At 35.6% G+C, this 26,265-nt stretch overlaps 1 protein-coding gene across 1 annotated transcript in view; it reads right to left on the reverse strand.

The window, feature by feature from the left end:
• Nucleotides 1-26,265, reverse strand: part of LOC149788414 (stabilin-2-like) — a 495,609-nt gene that overhangs the window by 20,827 nt on the left and 448,517 nt on the right. The window contains exons 33-35 of the mRNA XM_089974375.1: nt 17,366-17,524; nt 16,808-16,850; nt 7,620-7,772 (exon numbers count right to left, since the gene is read on the reverse strand). Coding sequence (XP_089830501.1) covers nt 7,620-7,772; nt 16,808-16,850; nt 17,366-17,524 — 355 coding nt within the window. The remainder of the gene's footprint in view (nt 1-7,619; nt 7,773-16,807; nt 16,851-17,365; nt 17,525-26,265) is intronic.

The raw sequence follows: 26,265 nt of genomic DNA on the forward strand, positions 1-26,265 counted from the left end.
TTGCTTGGATGTCGTGCATTAGTTTGGTTCTATTTATCATACGGAGGTTTCTCTTAGTGGCAGATAAAGGCGGAAGGTTAGGGACTGATATGTCAAGATGGCATATAATGCAGAGGTGATCTGATGCAAGGTCATGGGATACCAGGGAGGAACATAGAATGTTATCATCAGGTCTATGAAGAATCCAGTCTAAAATGTGACCATGTTTATGGGTGGGTTGGTTAACTGACTGAGGTTGAAAACATTAATGGAGTTTTGATGTGTTTGGGTTTCTGGGACAGTCAAAGTGAAAGCTGAAATCTCCAAGAATAATCAAGTTGCCACCTATCGAATTTCCATACTCCAGGAGATTTGGAAACTGCTCCAAAAAGAGAGAGTCAGCCAGCTTGTTTTTTCCACTAGGAGGAGGGCGGTAAAGGCAGAAAATATGGACTCTGACCTTTGCTCCAGTGTGAGTGTGAATTGAATGTTGTGGTGTGGTTTAGACATTTGATCATCGAGTTCTTTGTGATGACAGCAATTCCACCTCCGCAAGAGTTATGGTGGAGCAACTTGATGGAGTAACCAATGGGTGTTAGATCCACACACTTGGGCTCATTGCCTGATGTTTTTAACCATGTTTCTGTCAGGAAAAAGACATCAATATTCTGGTCGTTGATAAAATTAACTATTTCTGTGCGCTTTTCCAATGGTCCTACTGACTGGGCAGTGAATAATGCAATATGCAGAGGTATTTCTTAGGTAGTTGACACAAAGTTTGACGAATTAATAGCGATTTGAATTAGGTTATCTAAATTACCAGTCAAATTTTTTTTAAATTGTTGAGCTGAAATAAGGGAGATAACTGGAATTCTTCCTGTTCTATGCAGGCCAGCTCTGAAACAACATTTCTTTTTTACATTTAGGTAATGATGAATGTAGTCCCAGTTTGTTTAGTCTAGAGCACAATGTAGTGTGGAGAGCCAAGGAGTGATCATTTAAAGCAATTAATGAGGTTCCTTCATAGTATAAATGGGTTGACTGGCGAGTATCACGTGATGGCGGTTTGTTCAAAAACAGCTGAGCAAGACAGCTGAGAAAAAGTCTAATTGTTCTCATTTCCAAAACAAGGCGATTAAGAAACACATACAAATTTAACAGCCAATAACAACGTAGATGAACACAGGCAACAAGCAAAAATATCATGAAAACAGCACTAAAAAATGGAACAAATGCTTCAAGCCAATTAATCGATAGCAACCATCTTGTTTCCTAATGAAAACATAAAAATGTCACATTGAAATTGGTCACATAAAAACACATAAAAATATCACATTGAAATGTGTCACATGAACACACATGAAACACAAAGCTGTCAAATTGAAATCTGTCACAATAAAACACATAAACTCACATTCAAATCTGTCACATTTACATCTATTTAAAATTCATTTTGAAACAATGAGGAGTTCGGGTACCATGCAATACATTTCACTGTTGTAAGGAATATTTCAATGGCTTCTAATATCTATGAATGCTACTCTCTTCCTCACATCTGTTTAAAATGTCAGCAGATATATTTTGTTGCTATTCTCATTGTCATTGTTATTATTATTATTTCCATTTCCATTGGATCCATTTAGGTGCCAAGTTATGCTGCATGTGAAAGAAATTTCTCTGATTTGCTAAAAACTTAAGATATGAGTGGACTATTTGGAGGAGGAAGTATTTGGTAAGTCATTTCATGGATGCTTATAAAATCGACAGTTAGTACATAAAGGTCATTTTATCTTTCTTTTTTTGATGGGTGTAAAATTATTAAATTTATGAACATGTGTGATTTTCTGAACAGATATAATGTCCCAGTGACAAGAAGATTGAAAAAAAGTCCACCCATAAATATCAGCATTTGTTCATTATCTCCCTTGATAACTTGTGCACAATGGGGTCCTCAAACATAGACCACACTATAAACGAGGTGCAAGTTACCAAGGAACCTCCAAAAATTGAAAAAATCGCTTTGACATCGAGAATACCGTTGGGGGGGGGTGGTGTTAGGGAACTGGGCTGTTTAATGACTGAATCCTCAGTTTACAATCACGTCGATAATAATTTTTAATAATGTGCTTTTTCTAATGAAGTTGTTCATTATTCTGTTTAAATAACATTTTTTCTCCTCAAAATATCCAACATTGGATGGTTCCAACTGGTTTGAACAACCATCATGTGTACGTGAAAAATCTGTGTATTACATCACAGCTTTTTGTTTTCTTGATGAGTCTAGTTCCCATAGTGGTATTTAATAGTATCTTGCCAGGTCAGTAGTCCACAATTTGGGAACTAGACTAACTGTTGATACACCACTAAACAAGATTCCTTTTTTTAAAAAAAACATGTGACATTTATTTTGCGACATCAAAACTCAATTTTTTATTGTTCAATTAGTACAATGTTAATGTCGCGATTTCATTGGAAGTAATAATGAAATTTCTTATCATCCCTGAGGATATCTCTAAATGCCAGTTAAAGAATTCTCTGAAACTTGCTTGCCCACAATGGTCTGTATCTGTGAAATCAGGCTCTTTATTTTATGAAGTATTCTTTTTGCTTTTCTGCCTTATTATCTTTGATCAGTTATGAAAGAGTAGGTTAATTTAAGGTAGTTTCTGTTACATACACAATAACGATTATTACAGTGTTTGATTAATCAAATGAAGTGAGTTCATTTAATATATGACTGAGGCTGCTAGATTTTAAGTTAGTCCGATTTTTGTGCCTTTTAACTTTTCTTTTATTCCACCTCATTTTTTTATTCAAAAGACATAATTAACATGATAATATAAAGGAGGCCAGCTTTTAATTCAGTGCAACAATACAACAAATACTTCCGCGAGTTAGTTATCAAAACACGGTTGGCATTTAATTAGGTTCTCAGAGAAACGCTCGTGGACATAGCTGTAATGGTTGTTGATGTTGTAGGGTTTAACGCCATTTTTCAGCATACAATATGCTGTACATGGCAGCCAGTATTAATGGTGGAGGAAGAAACCAAGAAAACCCCTGAAAGAACCACCGACCCACACGAAGCTACTGGCAAGCTTTCTCACATACCCACATTAGCCAAATACGAGACTCGAACCAACGCAGACAGAGGTGAGATGGCAGTGATCCATAACGGAGAGCGCTTTAGACCAATCAGCCACTCAGGGCCCCAGCTGTTACGGTAGACTGACGCATTTTACATTTAATTACAAGAGGACACATTGCAGTTATGACGATTACACTTAAAAGGAACTAAAAGATGGAACTAGAACACAAATTTCAATTTAAATTTTTTAAATTTAATTTGTATTTATTTATTAAAGTACTGCCTCCACTCGGCGTGAGTGACATTTTCATTGATCAAAATTTCCTTACATATCGTTAATTCCAGTGTACTAGGAATGTTGTTTGGAAAGAAAATGTAAAAACATTGTATCAGTTACTTTTTAATTTGATATTTCATAGTGTTGATTAAACTGTCCAAGTCCTATCTACTGTTTTCAATGATAAAACGAGCGACTTATCAAAGTTTCCGTTACCAATTTTGATCGTGCTTTTCTTCAAGTTCAACAAATAGGGATAAAGTTTTGGGGTAATTTTGGGTTTAAAAAATGGGATCCACGCCTGACACCGCATTATAAGTGGGTTTCGCGAAATATTAGGGCACAAGTTATCGAGGAAGTGGTGTATATATATTTGGGTTGTAAAGAAAGACGATGCAATGATCCACTGGACAGAAATTTTAACAACTGTATCAATGAAAGTGAATATTATAAAGCTTTTGACATTTCTTTTAGAGTTTATTTTACTTGACCATTCAGCTTTTCCCATGCAACTTGAGATAAGCGATTGGCAAATTTTAAAAAAAATGTCCTTTCCTTTGAGGACTATCATACTCATTGCATCTCAAATGAGAACGTTTCAAGGTAAATCTCTGCATGCTTCAAATGTTGCTTTACAGTGCGAGGTGGAAGTTGGTTTCCACACAACAGGTAGTATCAGATTTCATCTTTCCTGACCATAAATGTACATCAAGCTATTTTGCTCTTTGTGCCAAAATTCATTTGCTATGGGCAATGTGCAATGGAAATTATGAATCTGTCATTATATATATAAAAAAGGAGAATGAATTGTAACTGGAGATATGTTTAAAGTATAGTTAAAATAAAAGGTTTGAAATATGTTTTATAATTTGGATTTTAGTAGAATCTAATGAAAAGTAATTTAGGAAATGGTGAGCATTTGAAAGGGTACATCACGGTCTTATACAGGTACTGGTGAAATTGTCAGATGTGGGAGTGGATTATACTGGTACAAGCCCAAATGAATAACTAGATCTTCTTAACAAAAATTTATTTTCTACATGTTATCTAAATCTTAAATGTACTAACTATTTCTGCATGTTTCATACAAGTTATAAAAGATGTACAGTGTGACCCCGCTATAACACGGTAGTTGGGAGCCATAAAACCTGACAGCGTTTTATACCGAACCGTGTTATATGCAACCAAGTCAATTAGCTGAAGAAAATGTACCCGCCCCCCCCCCAACAAAAAAAATTGTGTGGGGGGTGGGGGTAATAAATATGGACAGTAAAATACGTGCTTCGTCGGCACAGTTACCATCTTGAATTGATGCCTTTTAAATGAGAAATACACCTGTAGTGAAAACAGAGAAGACATAATAGTTTACTTTATTTAGAGAACCATGAATTGGTACATATACGTGAATCCTGTTTATATATAAATGTCTAATGTATAGCATGAATACAGTATCAACACCATGTACTCACCTGCGAACCTCATCATACACACTGAATCCACAATACAAGTGATTCCATCGAAAATATGCACACACACAGCTTTAAAATATTCATTAATTTTGTAACAGGCCATACTGGTCTGAATTCAGTGGAAAAACATAACACAATTATGTAACGAATGACGAAACACATTTACTTTAAAGTATGTTCTAAGTTGGTAAAAGTTAGTTTGTGTTTTATGTCGCCGTTGGTAACGTTCGTAAGCATAAACTTTTTCCCTACAAAAAGGAAACTTTCACAGCACAGTTAACGTGTTCCAGTCACGATGGAAAATACAAAAATCCATCAGATTCCATCACTTTTATTTAAGTTTGGTACTGACTTCCTTTGAAGAAAAGTTCTTTGCTGTTGTTGAAAGACTGTAGTCGGCCTTCTTTGATGAAGGGTGCATACGCTACTGAAGTTACCACTAAAGGACAGCTTTGGAGAACCAACGAATGCCCATTTCTTATAGTGGTGGCAACATCAAATAATTGTGCTGCATGATTGAGACTATTTTTTCCATTTGCTGAGTACGTTTTCATAACAGTCGGTGCTTCAAAGATAATCTGTTTCCTTTGAAATTTCAGCAAACAATTTTATCTGGGTACATTTTTAAAAAGGAATTGGCCATCATTTAGACTGTTCTAGTTACTGTCCCTCCATGCCTACTGAATAAACCAATAAGATGTATTTTTTTATATACCTTTGTGGTAGCAGTGTGATGCTGCCTTTCACGCATGCGTCTGAAAATTAACAAAGGGTCAACTGACGATAGAGATGCAGGTGTTCTGATGACAGAGATTATTACAGAAAACGTGAGTGTTCTGAAGGATTTAATTCTGAGTGAAAAGAAGAGGAATTTTACTTACCATCCACATACAAATGCCAGTCTTTGTAAATGTATTAATTACTAGCGAGTGGCCGAAAATCCGATGAAAGATAGATTACGAGACAATGCCTCATCCGGTTGGTCTCCGTTACCAGAAATGTCAACAACAACAAAGCGGATATTCCAGAACATACAGAACTCAAGCTAGATTCAAGATAAGTGGATTATGATATAACAATGCACTGTTTAGATGGTTTGTTGGTATGGACAAAGAATTTGTTTATGTAACAGTAGATACATTTCAGTGCATTTTATATCCAGTTTGCGGCTTCCTTTCATGGGGCCTCTGAATTTTCTGCACTCCAAACCAATGGTTGTATATAAAAGTTTAAACAGCTAACAATGTCACCAATAAATAAAAAAGCCACATGGTATGTTTTGCAGGTAATAAGGAAAAACAATCCAAGTTTGCGACATTGGCGAAGACGTACACGATCCCAGAATAAACTTTTTATGCGTTTTTTCTTCTTCTTACTTTTAAGAAGAAAAAAATACTTTTTTGTGTACGAGAAAAATGCATATAAAATTTCAGGAGCCAAGCCACGATTGTCTTGTTTTATTCATACGCGATCTCTTCCCCAAAATGATAAGTGACTTTTTACTTTTTTTTCGTACTTGTTAAGATTTTTTGTTTTGGTGCACAAGAAAAATTCATGTATATGAAATTTCAGGAGCCACGCCATGCCAGCGTTACATCCGAATTTGCGTTATAACGGAGCGCGCTATAGCAGGGTCACACTGTACATGTATTAAAATGTCTGAATTGGTCTTAACTCATGCGGTCCCGATCCCGTCTGTAGGCATGATCCTGTTTCTGCATTCATTGGCTGATTCTGCCTGTAGTCATGAATTGTTTACTGCATTCAATGGCCGATCCCGTCTCCATGGCGTGATGAATGTGTGTTAGATATGTCTCTGATTGGTTAGAAATGGTTTATTCCAAGAACTAAACAACTACTAAACCAATCAGAAATGATTTTACTTTCATTTGTTGAAATTTGAATTGTTCAGAAGCCAAGGGGCTACAGTTTGAGAGCGGTTTAAATACACGTGTTCTGTTCATGAAAAATCGTAAATGATGGCGGACGGAAGAGTGATTTTTGATGAGAGCAAAAATGTTGAGTTTCTCGGGTTTAATCTTGAAAATATTGAGCAAGCTGAGGAAAGATATATTTGGTAGTTGGATATTTTGTGAGATTTAGATTCGGACATAGAAGTTTCTGAGATTGAATCGTCCGAAGATGAGGACGCTGACAGCGATGATGATGGAGTTCTTGCGGATAAAAGTTGCACATAATTTTGTAAATACTGTATAAAAAAGTTGTGAAAGACTTCAACAAATAGGGAAAAAATTACATCAATGTGTTGACAAATTCATTTGAAATAAATGGTGAACATTTCGTGGATTTTAATTGGATATGAAAAGAGAAATTAAGGTAAGAGTGAATACATGTGCATGATGTTTTCAAACAGGTAAAAACTCTGGGGCACAAGCAGCTAGACAGAGCTTTGCGCTTCTGAGACATAGCAGTAGAGATACTGAAAACAGTGCTGGGGCCGAATGAGTTAATCTGGTCTTAAAATGTCTGAATTGGTCTTAATCTTGACTTAAAATGTCTGAATTGGTCTTAATCTGGTCTTAAAATGGATGAATACTGAATTATGTATGAATCTTGTCTCAAAAGATCTTAAACTTGGCAGAAAAAGTGCTGAGGATTGATAAGTCAAAACTTGTCTGTCCAAATTTCAGTAATAATTCAGATACTGGCTTGTAAGGGACAATAAGACAAAATTTGGCAAACCTTTAGGCAGAATTCAGAACACATAAAATTCATGCTGGCAGAATTCATTAGAACATTTTGCAACAATATAATTTATCTGCAAAATTCACAACATTATACATACCAATTTCACAACTGTCCCCTGTCCAGCCATCCACACACTTGTTACAGGCCTCACTTGTGAATTTTGGGTCACATGTGCATTGCCCTGTGCCATTCAGACCATCACTGCAGACACCATGTTCACTGCATGGTAACTCAGGCCCTCCAGGACACTCTGAAGACAATTTGAAAGGGGGATACAGTGTATTAAACGCAAGTAGTAAGAATGTAAATGCAAATGCATACATTAAGAACATGTAAAAAAATTGAAACCTGGAATATTGCCAACTTGTTTGATGTCAACATATAGTCTGCCCTATCAAGGACAAAGCATCATGGATATACCAAATAAACCTGGTCAAATTCAAACTGGTACAAAATTGCACCACAGAACGCACCATTTTGATAAAACATGTGATGAGAAGGACTCCTAAAAAGTATGATTAAAACTGACTGTGACATCCTGGAGAAGCTTATAATATATTTTTCATTTGTTTGTTAAGGAAGCCACCCTATTGCTTGTGGAGCCATCAAGGAGGTAAATTTTTATAAATCATGAACTATCAAGTTCGAGTAAGGTTTGCTCAACCATTCTGGAGAAGTTGAAAATAAGCTTCCTATATGATTGCTATGGAAGTTACCATTGCAAGGGAAGCCACCATGGGAATAATTTTAACAAAGTTATGTCCAAGAAACATTCCTACATAGGTAAAAACTGGACAAGTTGTTCTAGAGAAAATGCTGAAAACAGTTTTGACACAGCTGCTAAGAAAGCCACCCCAAACATAACTTTTGTCAAGCATGGCCTGAAGAAGAAAACAGACAAGCTTTATTCAACTGAGCCTAGTTATAGTGGTTATAGTTTTATTCAAATGAGCCTAGTTATAGTGGTTATAGTTGTATTCAAATGAGCCTAGTTATAGTGGTTACAGTTTTATTCAACTGAGCCTAGTTATAGTGGTTACAGTTTTATTCAACTGAGCCTAGTTATAGTTGTTATAGTTTCATTCAACTGAGCCTAGTTATAGTGGTTACAGTTTTATTCAACTGAGCCTAGTTATAGTGGTTACAGTTTTATTCAACTGAGCCTAGTTATAATCATTATAGTTTTATTCAACTGAGCCTGGTTATAATGGTTACAGTTTTATTCAACTGAGCCTAGTTATAATGGTTATAGTTTTATTCAACTGAGCCTAGTTATAGTGGTTATAGTTTTGTTCAACTGAGCCTTGTTATAGTGGTTACAGTTTTATTCAACTGAGCCTAGTTATGGTGGTTACAGTTTTATTCAACTGAGCCTAGTTATGGTGGTTAGTTTTATTCAACTGAGCCTAGTTATGGTGGTTACAGTTTTATTCAACTGAGCCTAGTTATAGTGGTTACAGTTTTATTCAACTGAGCCTAGTTATGGTGGTTACAGTTTTATTCAACTGAGCCTAGTTATAGTGGTTATAGTTTTATTCAACTGAGCCTAGTTATAGTGGTTACAGTTTTATTCAACTGAGCCTAGTTATAGTGGTTACAGTTTTATTCAACTGAGCCTAGTTATAGTGGTTACAGTTTTATTCAACTGAGCCTAGTTATAATGGTTATAGGTTTATTCAACTGAGCCTAGTTATAGTGGTTACAGTTTTATTCAACTGAGCCTAGTTATAGTGGTTACAGTTTTATTCAACTGAGCCTAGTTACAATGGTTATAGTTTTATTCAACTGAGCCTAGTTATAGTGGTTATAGTTTCATTCAACTGAGCCTAGTTATAGTGGTTACAGTTTTATTCAACTGAGCCTAGTTATGGTGGTTATAGTTTTATTCAAATGAGCCTAGTTATGGTGGTTATAGTTTTATTCAACTGAGCCTAGTTATAGTGGTTATAGTTTCATTCAACTGAGCCTAGTTATAGTGGTTACAGTTTTATTCAACTGAGCCTAGTTATAGTGGTTACAGTTTTATTCAACTGAGCCTAGTTATAGTGGTTACAGTTTTATTCAACTGAGCCTAGTTATAATGGTTACAGTTTTATTCAACTGAGCCTAGTTATGGTGGTTACAGTTTTATTCAACTGAGCCTAGTTATAGTGGTTTTAGTTTTATTCAACTGAGCCTAGTTATAGTGGTTACAGTTTTATTCAACTGAGCCTAGTTATAGTGGTTTTAGTTTTATTCAACTGAGCCTAGTTATAGTGGTTTTTCAGAATGTGAATTGGAAAATATAGATGAGCTGAGAGTTAATGGCCAGGGTAGCTAAAAATTCTGTGATACAAAATTTAAAAATTTAAAATTCTATACAATCAATGTTACTTATATATAACAACAACAAAAAACAATTCAGTCCTCTTTAAAATGAGAACTATTCCTTGTGTTTAGATGCCCCTGCCACATCTCTATAAAAGCTGCCAGGTGAATTGTCAAATACACTAATAAAGAAACCCTGTGATTCTTCACCTACTCTAAGCTGCAGCTAGTAATGTTTATGTGTCAGACATGGTAGATGCAACATGGCAGCCATATATAATACCATTTAATAATTTCTCTACATTATTTTGATGATATTGTTTACAACAAGCAAATTAGCTTGATATAATTATTTCTGAGAAAACAGGGCTAAATTTTTTCAACAGTACATGGAAACTTTATATACAGTATTAAATTCATCAATCAGTACAAATACATGAAGTGCCTTGTAATACTGTATGATGTGGACAAAATAAGCAAAACTGAGACAATCATTGTACCTGAAATGCATGTAAATAAATAAAACTGAGACAATCAATGTACCTGAAATGCATGTAAATAAACAAAACTGAGACAATCAATGTACCTGAAATGCAGGTAAATAAGCAAAACTGAGACAATCAATGTACCTGAAATGCATGTAAATAAACAAAACTGAGACAATTAATGTACCTGAAATGCATGCAAATAAACAAAACTGAGACAATCAATGTACCTGAAATGCATGTAAACAAACAAAACTGAGACAGTCATTGTCCCTGAAATGCATGCAAATAAACAAAACAGTCAATTCTATTTTGATGGTCTTAAGCACATAACTCAAAGGAAAATATGTAATTTAATCTGACCAATGATTGGTTAAGCAAAATATTAATGAATATTGATTGCACATGTAAATGTATATTAACAAATAAACCCTGTTAACCAATGCCATTATTTTAGTGCATTTTCCCTGTATATTTATTTGTATGTCAAAAATTATACTCTTTTCAGATATGTCAAAACAGCAATACAATAAGCTTTTCAAGTGTATTTTATACCTCTAAAAATCATGCTCTCTCTCTCTCTCTCTCTAACTCTATGTCCACCTCTCTCCCTGACAAAAATTTCATATTTTTCTTTTTCATTTCATGTCAAAGAACTAGGCTGCAAAAAATTAAAAGCTGGGAAAAACCCTGGAATTTTTAAATTATATCTACCAACCTGTAAACTTGTTAAATTTGGTTGTGAAACCGGGAAAATCCTAAAAAAATGGAGACTGATTTGGGCTATTTTAGTTAATTTCAGTCACCTTCAGCCTATAATGGTTCTGTTTCCATTCTGTGTAAGCACGTTGCTTTAGGTGGCAAAAAATTACAATCCACTTAAAAGTTTTTTTTAAAACAAAAGAATTATTTCATTTTTTGGCATCAAGTCAATTATTGTATGACTGTATTAAATAGCACATACCTCCTTATATGACAGAAAGTTTGGTGTTTTATTTTAATTTGAATACTTTCTTTATCAGGCTGGCTTTGGGGCATGAACCTATACTGCACCTAACACAACTACTTAAAAACTGCTTGAATTTCATGAAGCCAATTGTGTGGTGAACTGCGAGTATTTGCTGTAATTGTCTCATTACTGCTCTCATGGTGGTGGGTCAATTTGAAAGTGTAGTGCTAGTTCTTGTTGTGGCTGTCATATTGGTGGGTAAATTTGAAAGTGTAGTGCTAGTCCTCATTGTTGCTGTCATGGTGGTGGGTAAATTTGAAAGTGTAGTGCTAGTCCTTGTTGTTGCTGTCATGGTGGTGGGTAAACTTAAAAGTGTAGTGCTAGTTCTTGTTGTGGCTGTCATATTGGTGGGTAAATCTGAAAGTGTAGTGCTAGTCCTTGTTGTTGCTGTCATGGTGGTGGGTAAATCTGAAAGTGTAGTGCTAGTCCTTGTTGTTGCTGTCATATTGGTGGGTAAATCTGAAAGTGTAGTGCTAGTCCTTGTTGTGGCTGTCATATTGGTGGGTAAATTTAAAAGTGTAGTGCTAGTCCTTGTTGTTGCTGTCATGGTGTTGGGTAAACCTGAAAGTGTAGTGCTAGTCCTTGTTGTTGCTGTCATGGTGGTGGGTAAATCTGAAAGTGTAGTGCTAGTCCTTGTTGTTGCTGTCATATTGGTGGGTAAATCTGAAAGAGTAGTGCTAGTCCTTGTTGTGGCTGTCATATTGGTGGGTAAATCTGAAAGTGTAGTGCTAGTCCTTGTTGTTGCTGTCATGGTGGTGGGTAAATCTGAAAGTGTAGTGCTAGTCCTTGTTGTTGCTGTCATATTGGTGGGTAAATCTGAAAGTGTAGTGCTAGTCCTTGTTGTGGCTGTCATATTGGTGGGTAAATCTGAAAGTGTAGTGCTAGTCCTTGTTGTTGCTGTCATGGTGGTGGGTAAATCTGAAAGTGTAGTGCTAGTCCTTGTTGTTGCTGTCATATTGGTGGGTAAATCTGAAAGTGTAGTGCAAGTCCTTGTTGTTGCTGTCATGGTGGTGGGTAAATCTGAAAGTGTAGTGCTAGTCCTTGTTATTGCTGTCATGGTGGTGGGTAAATCTGAAAGTGTAGTGCTAGTCCTTGTTGTTGCTGTCATGGTGTTGGGTAAATCTGAAAGTGTAGTGCTAGTCCTTGTTGTTGCTGTCATGGTGGTGGGTAAATTTAAAAGTGTAGTGCTAGTCCTTGTTGTTGCTGTCATATTGGTTGGTAAATTTGAAAGTGTAGTGCTAGTCCTTGTTGTTGCTGTCATGGTGGTGGGTAAATCTGAAAGTGTAGTGCTAGTCCTTGTTATTGCTGTCATGGTGGTGGGTAAATTTAAAAGTGTAGTGCTAGTTCTTGTTGTGGCTGTCATATTGGTTGGTAAATTTGAAAGTGTAGTGCTAATCCTTGTTGTTGCTGTCATGGTGGTTGGTAAATTTAAAAGTGTAGTGCTAGTTCTTGTTGTGGCTGTCATATTGGTTGGTAAATTTGAAAGTGTAGTGCTAGTCCTTGTTATTGCTGTCATATTGGTGGGTAAATCTGAAAGTGTAGTGCTAGTCCTTGTTATTGCTGTCATGGTGGTGGGTAAATCTGAAAGTGTAGTGCTAGTTCTTGTTGTGGCTGTCATATTGGTTGGTAAATCTGAAAGTGTAGTGCTAGTCCTTGTTGTTGCTGTCATATTGGTGGGTAAATCTGAAAGTGTAGTGCTAGTCCTTGTTGTGGCTGTCATATTGGTGGGTAAATCTGAAAGTGTAGTGCTAGTCCTTGTTGTTGCTGTCATGGTGGTGGGTAAATCTGAAAGTGTAGTGCTAGTCCTTGTTGTTGCTGTCATATTGGTGGGTAAATCTGAAAGTGTAGTGCTAGTCCTTGTTGTGGCTGTCATATTGGTGGGTAAATCTGAAAGTGTAGTGCTAGTCCTTGTTATTGCTGTCATGGTGGTGGGTAAATCTGAAAGTGTAGTGCTAGTCCTTGTCGTTGCTGTCATATTGGTGGGTAAATCTGAAAGTGTAGTGCTAGTCCTTGTTGTTGCTGTCATGGTGGTGGGTAAATCTGAAAGTGTAGTGCTAGTCCTTGTTATTGCTGTCATGGTGGTGGGTAAATCTGAAAGTGTAGTGCTAGTCCTTGTTGTTGCTGTCATGGTGTTGGGTAAATCTGAAAGTGTAGTGCTAGTCCTTGTTGTTGCTGTCATGGTGGTGGGTAAATTTAAAAGTGTAGTGCTAGTCCTTGTTGTTGCTGTCATATTGTTTGGTAAATTTGAAAGTGTAGTGCTAGTCCTTGTTGTTGCTGTCATGGTGGTGGGTAAATCTGAAAGTGTAGTGCTAGTCCTTGTTATTGCTGTCATGGTGGTGGGTAAATTTAAAAGTGTAGTGCTAGTTCTTGTTGTGGCTGTCATATTGGTTGGTAAATTTGAAAGTGTAGTGCTAATCCTTGTTGTTGCTGTCATGGTGGTTGGTAAATTTAAAAGTGTAGTGCTAGTTCTTGTTGTGGCTGTCATATTGGTTGGTAAATTGGAAAGTGTAGTGCTAGTCCTTGTTATTGCTGTCATATTGGTGGGTAAATCTGAAAGTGTAGTGCTAGTCCTTGTTATTGCTGTCATGGTGTTGGGGTAAATCTGAAAGTGTAGTGCTAGTCCTTGTTGTTGCTGTCATGGTGGTGGGTAAATTTAAAAGTGTAGTGCTAGTCCTTGTTGTTGCTGTCATATTGGTTGGTAAATTTGAAAGTGTAGTGCTAGTCCTTGTTGTTGCTGTCATGGTGGTGGGTAAATCTGAAAGTGTAGTGCTAGTCCTTGTTATTGCTGTCATGGTGGTGGGTAAATTTAAAAGTGTAGTGCTAGTTCTTGTTGTGGCTGTCATATTGGTTGGTAAATTTGAAAGTGTAGTGCTAGTCCTTGTTGTTGCTGTCATGGTGGTTGGTAAATTTAAAAGTGTAGTGCTAGTTCTTGTTGTGGCTGTCATATTGGTTGGTAAATTTGAAAGTGTAGTGCTAGTCCTTGTTATTGCTGTCATATTGGTTGGTAAATTTGAAAGTGTAGTACTAGTCCTTGTTGCTGTCAGGGTGGTGGGTAAATCTGAAAGTGTAGTGCTAGTCCTTGTTGTTACTGTCATATTGGTGGGTAAATTTGAAAGTGTAGTGCTAGTCCTCATTGTTGCTGTCATGGTGGTGGGTAAATTTAAAAGTGTAGTGCTAGTTCTTGTTGTGGCTGTCATATTGGTGGGTAAATCTGAAAGTGTAGTGCTAGTCCTTGTTGTTGCTGTCATGGTGGTGGGTAAATCTGAAAGTGTAGTGCTAGTCCTTGTTGTTGCTGTCATATTGGTGGGTAAATCTGAAAGTGTAGTGCTAGTCCTCATTGTTGCTGTCATGGTGGTGGGTAAATTTAAAAGTGTAGTGCTAGTTCTTGTTGTGGCTGTCATGGTGGTGGGTAAATCTGAAAGTGTAGTGCTAGTCCTTGTTGTTGCTGTCATGGCGGTGGGTAAATCTGAAAGTGTAGTGCTAGTCCTTGTTGTTGCTGTCATGATGGTGGGTAAATTTAAAAGTGTAGTGCTAGTTTTTGTTGTGGCTGTCATATTGGTGGGTAAATTTGAAAGTGTAGTGCTAGTCCTCATTGTTGCTGTCATGGTGGTGGGTAAATTTGAAATTGTAGTGCTAGTCCTTGTTGTTGCTGTCATGGTGGTGGATCAATTTGAAGTGTAGTGCTAGTCCTTGTTGCTGTCATGGTGGTGGGTAAATCTGAAAGTGTAGTACTAGTCCTTGTTGTTGCTGTCATGGTGATGGGTAAATCTGAAAGTGTAGTGCTAGTCCTTGTTATTGCTGTCATGGTGGTCAGTAAATCTGAAGGTGTAGTACTAGTCCTTGTTGCTGTCATGGTGGTGGGTAAATCTGAAAGTGTAGAGCTAGTCCTTGTTATTGCTGTCATGGTGGTGGGTAAATTTGAAAGTGTAGTACTAGTCCTTGTTGCTGTCAGGGTGGTAGGTAAATCTGAAAGTGTAGTGCTAGTCCTCATTGTTGCTGTCATGGTGGTGGGTAAATCTGAAAGTGAAGTGCTAGTTCTTGTTGTTGCTGTCATATTGGTGGGTATATCTGAAAGTGTAGTACAAGTCCTTGTTGTTGCTGTCATGGTGGTGGGTAAATCTGAAAGTGTAGTGCTAGTCCTTGTTATTGCTGTCATGGTGGTGGGTAAATCTGAAAGTGTAGTACTAATCCTTGTTGCTGTCATGGTGGTGGGTAAATCTGAAAGTGTAGTGCTAGTCCTTGTTGTTGCTGTCATATTGGTGAGTAAATTTGAAAGTGTAGTACTAGTCCTTGTTGCGCTCATGGTGGTGGGTAAATCTGAAAGTGCAGTGCTAGTCCTCATTGTTGCTGTCATGGTGGTGGGTAAATCTGAAAGTGTAGTGCTAGTCCTTGTTATTGCTGTCATATTGGTGGGTAAATTTGAAAGTGCAGTGCTAGTCCTTGTTGTTGCTGTCATGGTGGTGGATAAATCTAAAAGTGCAGTGTTGAGTCCTCATTGTTACCAGGGTATTTGGTCAAATGGTCTTGGATAATACCTCAGAATAAAGCATATATATTCATTCTGAAGTTACCTGTGTTTCATTAAATTCCATTAAAGGTTGAAACAGTGGCATTCCGAGTGGATAAATATGCATTGTTAACATGAAGGGGGCATTGTAAAATTCATTATTTGATACATTACACACGCATTCTTACTCGTACTAGCAGCAGTAACAATCACTAGCTCATTTTATGTATTTATATTTATATAAATCATATTTATCTTCTAATTTGTTTTTCAGGCAACTTTGGGCATATTCAAATTTTCTTTATTTAATTTGTATGATTTATTTGGTTTTATTAGGATTAGAGATGGATTTACTTGTATCAGGGAGAAATGGTTGCAGTCTTTTCTGGCATCTGGTGACTATAAAATTATGATGAGGTCAGTGTTACACATTTCAATCTGCATTTTTATTTAGCAAAACTATAGGCAGAAGTACTTCATCAAAAGCAAACAGATATTTACCACATAAAAAAGCAGTGAATAGTTTTACCAGACTACAGTCAATATCCCTGGATATTGACCTGTAGCAACATTAAACTAATGGGAATATTTGTGAAGACAATAATAAGAATTAATTTATCAGATAAGTAACCACATGCCAACTTGTTTCCTAGTAAAGCACTATGCCATCTGATAAAATGTGAACACTGGCTAAGAGTCAAATATGAAGATTCATCATAGATGTAGCCACACACTGACTTCTTTCCAAGTAAAGTACTGCAGACTGATCAAATCTGAACACTGGCTACTATTTCAAACATGAACATTTTAGTTCGTCGAACTGATTTAAAATGGAACACTGGCCCATTCTATTTTGAATTACAGTCTCATTTTAACAATTTCTCATCACAGATATGTTTACATTAAACAAGATTTAAATGTGGTCATATTTTGTTTTGTACTAAAACTATGTAATTTTACATACAAGTGTAACATACCCTCACACTTTGGCCCAAAGTAACCTGCACAGCAACCTTTGGTCTGCAAATAAAAATTTACACATCTCACCACTGAATGTACACAAGAGAAAAATGGAAATTTTCTTCAATCATAATGATAGAGAAGACCTAAATTATAAACTAAATTAATATTCGTAAGTGTCAGAATGGGATACATTCCATCCTTATTAAATAAGGGGAGAAAACAAACCACTATTTGTATCACTGTAATGAGCTGTTATTGAAATTTCTAGCCCCTATGTTAACTAAAAAAGGCCAATTATCTCAGAAGAACACAAATGACAATACCAAACCAATTAGCAAGAAAGCAGGATGGAAAGAAAAACTCAGGCATATGAATGACAATGTGACTTCAATACACAAATATCATGATCTATAACTGATTACACATAAATCTAAAAAAACAAAAAACATACAATAATACAGATAACGTAAGCAAAATGATAAAAGTTGATGAAAATTTGAATATTTCTTAGGAAAATAGGTGCCACTTTGAATAGGTAGTCTCCAAAGAAATTTAATAGGATTTCAACTTACTGTGGTATTTCCAATGCATACACCTTTGCATCCTGTACTGGTGGAGAGAAAATGAAATTTTTGGACCCAATATATGCATCCTTCCAAAACCTCCCCTCCATGAAGCTTCTCAAAGCCTGGGGGACAGAAATAATCTGTCCCACATGGTCCACAGGATCCCTTCAAGCAGAAAAATTAGTATATAATATAAACAGTGTAAGAAATACTAAGCTCTGAATAAAACCATCTCAGATTAGCAAGGTCATACATTTATTGCATTTCTCTTCACAGACTGAATAATTATTTTTGCCATTTTCTAATGGTGCTAAATTTGGAATATGAAAATTTGTAAGTTCTAGCTAATTGCAGTTAATTGTTTGTCTAATGGCCAAAGCAAGCCAGGACTGCTTTGAACAGGTTTCTTTTATCAGAAAATGAATATGACTAATTGCTTGGACATTAACTTTCTAGTGGTGTGAATGTGCATAGACAAATAACAGAATGAATGGTTTAATATTTTTAATTTTCAATGCATATAAATAATAAGAGAAATGTAAACTTTAAAAAACTGGTACCATATAAATTCCTAAAGAATGCAGAATCATATGTGTTTCAGTTCTGCTTTGGTAAATTTTCTAATCATTTAAAGTAAAAGCATTGTAATGGAAACTTTCTTTACTCTGGCATCAAAATGATATATAACAAGTTTCAAAGTCTTCATTACACACCACAAAAGGTACTTACACAATACACTAATTAAAGTCTTCACTTGATAGTGCAAGAAGTAATTACACAATGCACTAAGTAAAGTCTTCATTGCAAGAGGTAATTACACAATGCACTAACTAAAGTCTTCATTGCATGAGGTAATTACACAATGCACTAATTAAAGTCTTCATTTAATAGTGCAAGAGTTAATTACACAATGCACTAACTAAAATCTTCATTGCAAGAGGTAATTACACAATGCACTAATTAAAGTCTTCATTTGATAGTGCAAGTGGTAATTACACAATGCACTAATTAAAGTCTTCATTGCAAGAGGTAATTACACAATGCACTAATTAAAGTCTTCATTGCAAGAGGTAATTACACAATGCACTAATTAAAGTTTTCATTTGATAGTGCAGGATGTACTTATTCAGTCTCAAAACAAAGTGTTCATTTTATACCACAACAGGTCAACCATTTTGGCTGAGGGCCAAAACAGACAAAATGCTTAAAGTTGTGGGCCACATGAACTAGAACAGTTCCTTATCACTAATTACATTGATCCCAGGCTTTTCTAAAGATAAATTTCCAGGAGGAAATTAGTTTTTTCAAGGTTCACATATGACTATTACTGAAAGGAATTAAAGAACATTTTAGATTATAAAATATGTATTTTCTAAATCTAACAATGTTTCTCTTTCAAGACTCTCTAAAAATATCTAAGTCAGAAAAGATGATCATGTACAAAACCACAAAATGTATCACATGAAACAGGTTTGATTATATTCCTTTAAATTGGCAGGTAAAGTTATTTCAATGTACAGAATATAAATTCTAACTTTATTTTGCTGATGTGCATTATGTTACTAAGTGGGAACAACATAATGAACATGTATTAGTTTTGTTTCCTTTCAAACCTTTAATTCTAAAGAATTCTATAGCAATATATATATATATATATATATATATATGTATCTTACAGAAAGTAAACATTTCTTATTAAAGTATAAAAAACAATAAATGCAATAGTCAGAAAATTGTCTTGCAATATTAGAGAGTTTAACCCTGAATTTATCTGTGCCAATAAAATCCCACGCAAGATTTATCAAACACCCTAATTTCCTTAAGAAGATCTGATTAAAAATCCATCATTTAAAAAACATTTTCAAAAGGATTGATTTAAATTTTGACAAAAGACCTTCAACATTATATACTGTTGTGTAAACAAGGACTGAATTTTCTGTAAAATCAACTTGTCATCTTGTAATACATTAAACCAGTCCCCAAACCTGTATTGATACAGGGGTTTGAATACTTTTTTAAGATATAATACAAGGGACAACAATTTCTCATTTCATCTCTGAGATTCAACAATTTGGACTTCGAATTTGGATTAAAATGAATAGCAGTCCATTTTCTAATCTGGGTTTCCTCTGAATATTCCCACCCCATTTTTTATATTTGGGACATTTAGGTTTGGGGTGTGGGGTCATTGCAATCGCATATCGAAAACTTGGAATTTGCTGCAGCACTGCAGTAGCGACATATGGCCTAGAAAATTTAAACTTACGTTATATCGACTTATACCTGCATGAAATCGATAGAAAAATTATTTATTTTCTCATTATGTATTTATTCCACTGACAGACTAGACCAAACTATGGCATTGATGAAACCTGACCCGGTACTCGCCATTTGCATTACCAGTCACTTAACGAATCTCAAACAACGACATTGGAAGTCCATTAGACACGTCATATGAACAACAAACTCCATTTTAATGTTGTTGTAGAGAAATTCAATTATATTAAATGAAAGTCAGATACTTTTTGTAAAAGCCAGCAATCTGGCCAGTCTGATCTATCAAGCAGAGAGCACATGTCAACTTTGTAGTCCGTGATGCAACAAAACTCCAGAAGTTGTTCTCAGAATATATAAATATGAAAAACTTTGTGTTCTTTCATTTTTGTATTTTGATTACAACCAGTATACGACTTTCATTTAATAATTTTTAATTTTTTCTCTACAACATTTGGAAATGTGGGTTGCTAGATTTTGTGTACTCATGCGACTAGCAATGCAAATTACGAGTACAGGTCACATTTCATCAACTCCAATTTTAATACTCACAATTTATGAGACAATAAGTAATTTTCATATCCATTTCATGCATGTATCACTTGATCTGATAGTGTTTAAAGTTTGCTAGGCCATCTGGTAAGCGGCTACACTTTGCCACCATGATGCTTTCCTCTGGTGATGCTAGAGTGGTTTTTACAGCTTCCACGTACGGAAAGATACGGATATCAAGCTGACTTTGAAAATATAAGTCTACTAGACGAATCTAATCCACTGAGCATTTGGATTGACTCAGCATATGTGTTTATTGTAAGCACCCAAATGATGCATACTACACCCTCTGAATATTCTGGTTAGAACTCGATGAATTTAACTCACATTCAGTTTAGTTACGACTCAGTCATGTGATTGTTTCATGCATCAAGAAGTGGCAGAAAATTCCCAGGTTTCTCCCAACTTTCATCAATATTTGCAAAATTCCAGGACTTTTCACAGTCGGGAAAAAATTTATCATTTCTCCCGACTTTTTCCCAATTTCCTGGTAGTGTGGGAACCCTGTAATAATGCATATTAATTAAAATGCATTTTTCAAAAGGACTGCCTAAATGGCTGTGGGCTACACAATGTGAAGGACTGGGCCACATTTGGCCTGCTGTTTGAACATGCCTGCACTAAACAAAGTTTTCATTTTATGCCACAACAGCATAGGTGTCAACTTGTATGGTTTACCCATAATTTGTATGTTTTTTTTCATTTTCATCAGTGTACGGGCTGTACAACCATTATGTAAATTCTTTTCGTACAATTTTTTTTTTCTTCATTTTGTGTGCATACGGAACTTTGGACATAATTTGTTTTTAGAATGAGAATCCAATGAGATCAGGGTGGCTTGAAACAACCAATCAAATCATACTAAAAACCAGGCTTTTTCTTTGATAATGAAACCAGTTTCATTTCATGGTTCAACTTAACTGTGTGATAAGATCTGCTCTGAAATTTGACGCTCACTCGGATTTCTAACACTGACTAACTACCTATGTAGTAAGTTTTCTTATTTTATACATTATTATTTTATTATTTATACTTATTACTATCAAATGCATGAAGTTTACATAAATTTTCATACTTTACATAGTGTGGCAGTCATGTTCATGATGTTGGTGTAACCATAATTTGTCCGACTTTTCTGTGTGGAGATAAAGTCGATTTATTAAAATTTTTAACAATATACTAATTAAAAATAAATAGTCTGCTGGATTTAGCACTGGTATTTTATTGTCCTGTCATAGTTTTGAATTAAGTTTGTCAGATACTTAATGCAAACAGGAAGATGCATTGCCATAATGACGGAAGTAGTACAGATACTGAGTGATGCCATTGTCGTGGCTTGAAAATATGTAACTGCCAATTTATATCAAGTTTTTTTTACCAAAATCAGCACACCATATAGCAAATTCATATCTTTTCAAACACCAGATATGCAATTTTAATAGAAATGATCAACAGCTTACAAGGTATAAACTTCTGGACTGTTACTTTGTCAATTTTTTTATATTTTTAGATTTCAATTTGTGGATAGCTCCTGGCATAATAATCTTTATGAGGAAAGATATAAATTCGTAACACATTTGTAATCGGAAGATCTTCCTCTATCACATGTCAAATCTAAATGATTTTTTTATATATTTCTTTCATCTAGTTCAAAGAAATGCAAGCCTGAAGACACTGACCAAGGTCATGGCAAGTTTCAGGCTGATTGGATTAAAGTCTTCCCTAGCATTGTAGATGTATCCAAGTTATTATCTTCACATGCTTTTTGTAAAATATGCAGTAAAGACTTTAAAGTGGTAGCGTCGGGCAAATATGATCTGGAAGAACACTTCAGGACAAAACTGCATTAAAGAAATTTTGAAATAAAGGGAGCATCCATCAAAATCTTCTTTGCTTAGCCAAAGCAGGAAGATGATACTGTTATAAGTAAATAAGTAAAAGGAATTAAATAAAGTTTCAGAAAACGTAAATAATTATGAAAATATTTGTAAAAATACTTTGTGTGTAGCATTTGTTGTTTTAAAACTGTTGATCTTATATAATGTATGAATACATTTTTTCATGCAAGTTTTGTTTTAGTCTTTGTAAGGTTTTTATTGATCTGATGTACAGGTTTTCATCTCAAGAGGTTGACACCTATGCAACAGGTACTTACTCAGTGTATCAAACAAAGCAGAAGACATATGCAACTGCAGGACCAATAGTGGACATTTTCATTAGACATTGTTAATTAATGAACTTTCAGTTGCATATTTTTTTGTTTCTCACTTCATATTAGAAGAAAATCAGTTTATCAGGTTATTCAGACAATTGAAAACTAATTTTATGCATAAATCATTTGACAAAACGGTTAGCACACCAGACTTGCAACTGAAAAAGGTGTGGGTTTAAATCCTACCATCAGATCAGCTTGAGTCTGCTACTTTTGTATGGTCCTAGGCAACTGACTTTACTCAAAATGTACTTGAACTAAATAACCTACTTGTGTTGCTGTGTTATAAGCTACCAAAGCAAACCAAAATCTCCTGACAGAAGGTAACTTAAAAATGGTGCAAAACTTCTTACAACTTGGGTTTTGGATGTTTTTTAAATGTGTCAATTAATTTATTTTCATGTTATGAGGGCTCTCGTTCACAACAGCAACAACTTGTTCTTTTGCTTTGGCCTTTAACTGAAGTTTGACCCGAAGCCAGACAATTATCAGGAGTCTGATTACAGATAACTATTTCCCACTCTCCCCATACATTACTATCCCATACCTGTTGGGATCACCACAGGTAGTACTATGCAGGTAAATATGCTTCTTCCCCCTCTTCCCATATATTAGTATCACACAAACCTGCTGGGCTCACCATAGTTACAGCTGGGTAAGACAGAAACCTGCTAGACTTCACCCAGTTCATCTAGAATTCTGTTTCTGTACAGTTCTGAGTAACATACTGCTTGCTTTCCAATGTTGGGCTCTGTCCAGATGGAAGTCATTACTGGTAATTGGAATTATTAAAGGAGACCAGAAACCAATGGAAATATAGAATAATAATAAAAGTACTATAGCAGAAAACCTTTTTCTGAAGTATCATCTGCGACCGTAATGCCAATATTTAAATATTGGCCTATCTTCTAGGAGCTGAATTTCCGTGACCTCGTATGCAAAATTTCCGCGCCTATTCGGTTACTTTCGGGACGTGACGTCATAGTAGCGACTCCAGCAGCCCAAGTGGGAGTTGCCGGCGTAAAAGACAATACCGTTTTGCGTTGCTTACGGGTGTAATAGAACATTAAGAAAAGCCTGTTGACATAAAAAATTCTTTTCCGAAAGATGAAGGCATAATGAAAGAATGGGTACATTATTACAAACGAGTCGATTTCAGAGCAATACCATACAGCACTATGTGCTCGTTACATTTCTCAAAGGAATGTTACGAGAGGGATCATGAAAAAATAGCAGCTCAAAGATACGCAAATGCTAGGCCTAGACTAAAAGTTGGCGCTGTTCCAGACATACCTTTGGACATTTTAAATCCTGGGAAAAGTGTTAAATGTGTGAGTTACGAAAACAGGCAGAAGGACGAGTAAGTGACCACAAAATGCAACAATCAATCCAAACATCTTTTATCTAAAAACAGCAGTGCTAAAAACAAATCTGATAGCCCGACACCCTGGGCCCCTTCTGGTTTTAGTTCCGGCCCATCCTGTATTTAAAGTGAGGTGCCCGTCAGGCTTTTCGAAACAAAAATTGTTTGCCTGAGGAAACTTTGATTGTGCTGGTGAAATGAGTAAATGTATTTTCAAGATGTTGACATACATGCCTTAACACGGCACAATCTAAATCAAATCACCACTGTCCTAGGTGAAATTTAGATTTGATTTTAATCAAATGGAACCTTTTCTAAAAATAAGATTCTAAACCTGTCGTGTTTCGAGAAAACACAATTTTCAGTAATCTTATAAAAATTTAAAAATTTTAAAAAATGCATTGTATACATGTAGTATGCATAAACGGTAATCTGTAATAATTGGAACTGATATAAAACTATTCCTTGGGCAGTTTAAAAAGCAGCGATTAAAAAAAAAAGAGGTCAAAGTTTCACATTAACTGTCTGACAATAGAACGGGGGGGAGGGGACTAATGACCCCCCCCCTTCCCCCAATGTGCGACCGCCCATCGATGTGCCTTTTCTCCCTGTGATACGCCTTATTATTTCCCCATGACAAGCCCCTTTTGCATATTCTGGTCACTTCTGGCTAAATTGCAAAATAGCTAAAGTTTTGATTTAAGTACGCAAACAATAAAGCCGGTGTGACTAATGAACATAATCCTTATTCTTGCATTGATCTTGTGAAAAAGACTGCCCTTCATACTTACTTCAAAGAAACCATGTTCGACAGTGTGTGTATGCGTAAGCACCAGCAATTGATTACCAAATAAACGATGCCTATTTTGTTGTTACTTACGATTCCATGGACTTCATTTTAACAGTTCAAATCTGCAGTCACAAGTTACCGAACTTGTGGCAACTGTTTTTCTCACGTTTTATGTCCCACCTTATTTCCTTTGGTTTAAGTCTTAATGAATGTAACACTGTTTGCTGAATAAAATATTTATTCAGAATTAGTTCTTTCGGGCCACATATACTGCATGGTATATTTTGTTTTATTCCTTGTAATTTATTCATGATAATTAAACTTTTCATATACGGTAGAAGAATGTCAGGTGTTAACTGGCCGAGTTTCTTTGGCTGAAATGGAGATGCGATTTTGTTTGCAGAGAAAATTTCAAAGTGATCATTCATTTAAGCTAATTGGTGACAATTTTATTCTTTTAATTTTTTTTTAATACTATAGTACTGTTGTAGTTGTTTAAAAAATCTGAAATTTACTTGAATAATGTTTAATCTTCACGTTCTATTTACTGAAGAAGAAAAAAAGAAAAAAAAAACTGTTGTATGATATTAATTATATCGTCCAGTGTCGGTTTAGACGTGTGTGCATGTGATTTGAATTTTTAACGTAGCTTTAACAATTTTTCAGTCATATTGCTACGATGTCTGCAGTGTGGCAGTTTAGACTGTGGATTGCATACGTTATATTTAAAAATGGTTTGGGGTTGGGTTTTTTTCTTCTGACAAATGAAAACTGACAGACATAAAATAATAATCGGGACTTCGCTGCGCAAAATTGAGAGATATTACGAGACCGGGTGGTAGAAGAGGAAATACCCCCAAAATCGGGAGGTTTTTCTCCCGTCTTGAGAGTTGACAGGTATGAACTGTCCGGGCTTGTGGAATTTCATTCAGGAATTTAGTTTATTTAAGTCACCAGCCCGGGGCCTGTGCCTAACAAATTTCTTTTAGCACTTACCAGTACAGTACATAAACTATTATATCAGACTGCAGATTCAACTTTTGAATGTGCAACCCAAATGTGATCTCCTGTCTGCCTCGCTCGCCAATGTTTATGTTTGTATTCGAGGACTGGCTAGTACAGCGTCACGGTACCACGTGATCTGTCGTCTCATCAAAACTCGGAAAAACTCGGCAATTTACGGAATCGTGGTATCTTCCACGCAAAATAATCACTACCCGCTTACGATATTTAATTTATAAACATTGCAGTCGAATTAAAATCTGTAGAGAATTACATACGTAAAAGGAAAATTTTGATTTCTAGTCTCCTTTAAGGTTTAAACCATACCAGCTGGTTTCCACCCAGCTACATATACGAAGAGAGTATCCCATAGGACAAACAAAATATATTGAATATATTACTGTTTTGCATGATACTGCATATTAATTTTATCTGACACAGTTTAAAATAAAGTCCTGGTTCTTTCTGTGTTCAACTGGGTTTTAATTGATGTACAGTTGTGCAGACATGACAAGGAGACAATGAACAAGCTAGCTGCACCTTTGTTTTTGGCTAAATGCATAATCTGGTTCTCTTGCATATTAGAGAAATACAGATGCTTTATCTTATTAGAAATGAAAACAATTAACAAGATTTCTACAGAATACTGTATCATGCCAATGAACAAAGCTACGATGCATATATGTAACTGTATAATGCTAGATCACAAAATG

The sequence above is a fragment of the Sinohyriopsis cumingii genome, chromosome 11 (assembly GCF_028554795.1).
Source record: "Sinohyriopsis cumingii isolate HCF-2022 chromosome 11, ASM2855479v2, whole genome shotgun sequence".
NCBI classification, from domain to species: domain Eukaryota; kingdom Metazoa; phylum Mollusca; class Bivalvia; order Unionida; family Unionidae; genus Sinohyriopsis; species Sinohyriopsis cumingii.